At 43.4% G+C, this 5,771-nt stretch overlaps 1 protein-coding gene across 3 annotated transcripts in view; it reads right to left on the bottom strand.

Annotated features, from left to right (window-relative positions):
• Positions 1 to 1,866, bottom strand: part of LOC116390646 (CUGBP Elav-like family member 2) — a 27,698-nt gene extending 25,832 nt beyond the window's left edge. For 2 of the 3 annotated variants that reach the window (XR_004213184.1, XM_031860528.1), the window contains exon 1: positions 1,617 to 1,864. Coding sequence is in view for 2 of the 3 variants with exons in the window: in XM_031860528.1 (XP_031716388.1) it covers positions 1,617 to 1,729 (113 nt within the window). In the remaining variant the exon portion in view is untranslated. Of the gene's footprint in view, positions 1 to 1,616 lie in introns of all 3 variants that reach the window. The other variant, XM_031860541.1, reaches the window with a different exon arrangement.
• Positions 1,867 to 5,771: the final 3,905 nt, after the last annotated feature.

Below are 5,771 nucleotides of genomic sequence, written 5' to 3'. Positions count from 1 at the left end.
GACGCATATGCGGCAGGTGTGCATGGGTGGGGAGGGAGGGGGGGGTGGGGGGTCCTAGCCTAATTATCAAACCTTTCAGTATTGCTCCAGCAGCTGCACAATCCAAAAATATTATTCATAGCGAGTGTTGAGAAACAACCCCCCATTTATGAAATCCGATTTAATCCTCGTATCCATAGCAATATTAAGGCAACTTGTATACGAGCGCAGAGCGTGCATGATGTGCAACCTATTTTGCCATACATGCAGACGAGCCCACTATGTAACATGCATTATCGATAGTCTGAACCTCTCTGGAGACTCAGGATTCATTCAAATGGAGGAACAATATAATAATGCCATCCCATCTGCAGCATCCACATATTTCCTTCGACTCAGTTAGCTCTCGGGGGATCTCATTGAATGGATTTGTTATAGAAGGAGCAGGATTCTCGTAAAGTGCCGCTCCTGTTTCTCTCATTGGTATACAATATACACAGTTTTCTACACCGTTCATTATGCCACCGCACCAGTTTATGCGTGTCCGCTTTTCTAAGAAATGTTTTTTTGACTGGATTCCAGAGGCAGATGCCTCGTTGCCAGCGCCTTCTAATACTAGCCTCCTTTTCTTAATCTCAGATTATTACTACTGTAATCCTATCCTAATCCTCCACACGTACCATGCTTTTGTTGTTTACATCAAATGTTTTCCCCTCATGCAGTGGAGCCGAGGTCCCACTCACCCATCACCCATCATCCTCATCCAGCATTTAAATTTTCAACCCCCTTCGTGACAAACTGCATGGTGTAAAAATAGGCCAGCTTTAAAACCCAAATGGGTCACATCATGTTTTTTTTAATACGTCACTTCGAACTTGGAGGCACACTTTTTCCTCAGCTCTGCCTTTCGTGAAATAATTTGCAGAATGGCGACCAACTAAATGGCACTCAAAATGGAGAGAGAGAACTTCATCTTATTCTTTCTGGAGGAAACCTACTGGGTCAAGATGAGCACGCATGATAACACGGCCTCATCAGGATCCAGTTCATTAATGCAAATTCCATGATGGATGTATGTGTTCCTTCTTGTTCTTTTAAAGATGATTGATATATTTTCTTGTTTTGGACTGAGGGAGTACAGTAAGGCCTGGGTTGGTTCAGTAGATATCTGATCCCACGGGTTTGTCTTTTTCATTTCAGAGACAAACACCTGCATCACATTCCTCTCTCTTTCTTTCTTTATAGTTCATGCAAGTACCTGAGTCCTTGTGGAACTTTGAAAAGAAGAGGAAGGTAATTCAATGACATGAGAATGCTGTGAGGTATTGATTTTTCTTTTCAGATACAATTTAGAACTAATCCCACTACCCTCTGATTTAATCATTTTTGTCTGGATGATGGGATTGACATGCATGGCCAAATTCATTGGAGTCAAATACATGGTTTCTTGGATCCTAAAAAAGAAAAAAAAATCCCACACCCTGCCCACAGTCACTCAGTCACAGCATGAGAGAACGCCTCAACTGGAAACAATACATCCTATGACAATATTCAGCCCAGACAAAGACGCAGTCCAAACACGGGCTGCTCCACAAAAGCCTAGCCCCCATTTGAATGAGGGGCCAACCCCGACGTACCTCATAGGCAGGTCCTCATTCCTGACAGAGATCCCGGTCGCAGAGGGGGGACAGCGCATGCTGTTGGCATACAAACTCTGCACCAGGGCCAGCTCACAAGAGCGTTCCAACATCGGTGCTCTGGAAAAATCCACCCGGTGTAATGGACACTTTCTTCTCTTTCCCTCTTTCCTCTATGTGTTTCTCTCCCTTTCTCCGTCTCCCGCCCACTCTTTTTCCTCGGTTTAGTGCAGCAGAGCGGCGCCCACCCCCTTCGCTGACTGGCGTGGCTGAAATAATCCTCTCTGACAGCTCATCGTGCGCTAATGCATTGTGCTGCCTGCGGCAGCCCAGTTTGCAGGCTGTAAAGCTGTGGCCACAGTAGCACTCTTGCACTAATTGACACCCATATGAGGAAAACTTCAGCAAATTGGACACGGATGATTTATTACCACTGTCAGATTGGGGGGGAAGTTAGAGGAAACATAGACACCGTTGCTTCAAGATCTCATCCACAAGTCCTGGTTTTGTGTCACACTTCTGTGCACGTTGGCATGTATGAATGCTCCACATACTTCTTTCAACGGGTCTATGAAGCCTGAAATCCTCAAAACTCTGCCCAGTATATGTAATTATTTGTCTGCTCATCACCTGTACATATTGCAGGTAAACAAAGCAACTACTCTCTATGCAGCTCATGCGGAGATGTACATGTCACTGTCGCCCCCGTGGGCTGGCTGATGATACACCAGTGGGTGACAGGTGGAGAGCTGACAGCCTCCTGCCATTGTTGCTTTATGTTAGACAGGGACAAAGATAGCTTGCTAGAATATAAGCACACATTGTAGTCAGCATGAATACTTGTTAAATAATGACAGGTTCCAGCTATGGGCCTACCTACAGTATTCCAGAGCATAATGTACATACATTCATGACATGTACCTGTATGTAATTCTGCAGAACGATCTGGGAGAGGACTTTCCTCATTACGATGAAAATACTGGAAGCCCCAACCAACTGATGGCATATTGAAGAGTGCTATCACAAAAACTCTTTGCATGTTAATTTGCATTGGACAGAGACCTAAGTTCTGAGCCATATAGCCGGTAATATGATGAAGGCGAGGCAGTTTCTGTACACATATTCATAACTAACACACTTAAAGCATGTTTTGCTGTCACTGTGGCACCCGATTAAAGATTTGAAACAATATTCTTTGCACAAAACCCAAGAGAAATTAAATCTAGGTCTCATTCACCCAAAGGTGTTGTGCCCTGTTAGAGTACCGTGACATAAAGTAGGAAAGTCATCTGAAACAGGGTCATGTCAGTGTGTGCCGGTATCACAGCCGAGAAGACCAGCGTGGATGGGCTCTACTTCCTCTGGTCGCGGCACACAAACCTCTTCATTCCAGCCCTGCTCTTTTTTCTGCTGACATGAATATTTTAAACGCTGAAATCCAGCTCTTTATGATGTGTTGCTGCTTAGTATGACTGTCAGCGCCACGGGCGTCATGTTGAGCACAGCATCTCAGAGAGCTCTGATCTACCAACATGTGAAGAGCACCAAAAAAAGGCTCAGTATGATGCTTTCCTGTTGAAAGCGAACTCAAAAGAGGTTGGAGGAGGAAAATAATACGACACAAAATGGCAGGTGAAAACGAAATGTCTTTGTAACTTGTGAATGTGCAGCAAATATGCATCGCTCTTGAGAACACAACCACATCCTGTTCACATCCACAGTGAAGAGAAAGGTGGTGTTGGTGCATGAACAAAAAGAAAAAGAAAGGCACTCATGCCTGTCATGTAATATGTCAAATAGCAGCACATGTTTGCAGCACTGCAGGTGGCCTTGTGATGAGTGAAAGCTACAATCAGCTTTCCCTTTTTTACCACTTGTGGGCTCTCCTGGGACTGATTGCACAAACAAATACCGTCTGTGTTTTTGTGGATTAAAACTGAAACTGTTCCAGCTCGGTGCACATTGTGTTCTGTAGCGTGTAGTAACGCACAGTGCTGCACACGTGAGCTTTAACAAAGAAGTTACATTCTGTATTATATAAGAACAGTATCCTGTTTATGAAGCAGTGTAGATGCACCTGGACAAGGTGCAAACATTTAACCTAATAAGAGATGTCAAACGTACTGGTCAGTACAATTTACGATGCAACAGATGCGAGCAACGTGCTTCTCCTGTACGAGACCTGACACCAGCATGTGTGACTGAAGAGGGAGAGAGGCCCACAGCCACGAGTGGAGTTAGCCTTTTAGCATTAGAGGATACTGCTAACCATGACCTCCTTAACCTTCGGGTCCGTACATAGTCTCCTCTGTCTCTCAACAATAACCTGCTGGTTCAATCTATTTGCAAATAGTTTATCACTGAAGTGCTTCATTGCTCATTTATTTATAAGATACTGTACTTCCCGGCTTAACTCGTGTCTTAAAATGACTTTTCATGTGGGCTTGCCTGAGTGAATGCGTCTCATATGATTAAAAAGCTGCACCACATTGAAATGTCAGCTTGTTTTGGTGCAGAAGTAACTTTTACTTCCCCTTTTACTTCACACATCATCTTTTCCACTTCCTCTTTGATTCTCTGTTATCGGAAGACACCGAGTAGATTTCCATCAGGGCCATCTATGGGAGCATCACACTCAAAGACAGAGACCGTTTAAAAAGTAAATGAGTATTTTAAGTATAGAGATAATACGATGCATCCGCATATAACCACGGTATCAGAGAGCTTGGGGTTTAATCCTATTTACAATGAAACCATGACTGCTGTCTGTGACTGCACTCACTAAACAAGGGCATTGAATTCAGTGATTGGGTGTGTCACAATTTCCTTCAGTTAAATGAGGGCAAAACCTTTTTTTTTTTGCACCAGAAGTAGAAAGACTGAAAGGTATCCTGATGTAGTCATGACTCAAACCTGATTTTTGTAACAGCAATCAAGACACAAACTTATCACATATTCATGTCTGAAGAAGCTTTAATTAAACTTGTCCATGCTTTTACCCTTAGACTTAAACGAGCTTTTCTTAAAAGCTCTCTGAACAGCTCGTTCACAACAATGCTGCTATGCACATCACATCACTCTGTCAAAATCATGTATTTTAAACTACTGCTGCTGCTGTTTATAAATAATCAAATGGTTTTGCACCAAAATTAATTTCTGATATGCAGTGAACCAAGTAGACTTCTGAGGTCCAGCCAGCACGGCTGTGCTGATTGTTCCCAGAAATAAACAGAAGCACAGAGCTTCTGATAAACATCTAGACCTTTCAGAGTCCAGTATGTGAAGTCAAGCTTGACTGGGAATAAAACCCTCTGATATAGATGTTAACAGTTGTGAACCTGTTCACTGGAGCATTTGACTTAAATGGAAAAAGTTAGATCAGACACACAAAACCTGCCTCATAAAATATGATGGTCCATTGATAGCCGGGGAGACACTTTACCATCTCACATTCTCTTCTATAGATTTCTACGTCTTAATAGCATCTGAGTGGCTGTAAATCCTATTTCCAGTCCCAGACATCTGGAGGTCCTCTCATGATGGATGGCACTGCTGGAGCTGGTTTTACTTGTGAGATAAGGACTCCACATGAATCAACCGAGAGGTACCCGTCACATTTCCTACATTCAGAATGTGGTTTGTGAGCAGCCTGCTGCGGTGTCTGTACATGTCATGAGCAGCATGCTCCGGTGTCTGCGCGTGAAGAAGGACACCGTGTGGTCGTTGAGGGAAAAGCAAAAACAACAACTCTGCTGCAAATGGCACAGGAGACATATCGTCAGACGCACTTCTAAAGACGAGAGACAGCTCCTCGCGATCGATCTTTTAGAAACACCAGCCTGTGCAATGGGACTGCCAAGCACTCTCCCACATACATCACGAGTTGAAGTGCAGGATGGCAACTCCGCGGAAAAGCCCCAAATCTAGGCTAATGCATTGCACAGACTGCTGCATGGGAGGATCCTGGATTTAAACTGTAACCAACTGCTGAGACGGATAACTATGTCATCACGTCTAGAAGGAGCAGGAACAAAATTCAACACCTGAAACTCAAGTTGGTTCAAATATTTCCAATCTATTCTATTTCATTCAATCAAATGCAAACAATCAGTTACTAGGAAAACAAAAATTGAAATCAATTTAAAAAAGGTATAA

Source organism: Anarrhichthys ocellatus, unplaced genomic scaffold (genome assembly GCF_004355925.1).
Source record: "Anarrhichthys ocellatus isolate YVR2014 unplaced genomic scaffold, GSC_Weel_1.0 scaffold2, whole genome shotgun sequence".
NCBI lineage: Eukaryota > Metazoa > Chordata > Actinopteri > Perciformes > Anarhichadidae > Anarrhichthys > Anarrhichthys ocellatus.
The sequence above is the reverse complement of the archived record's forward strand: the minus strand, read 5'-3'. Positions and strand labels throughout refer to the sequence as shown.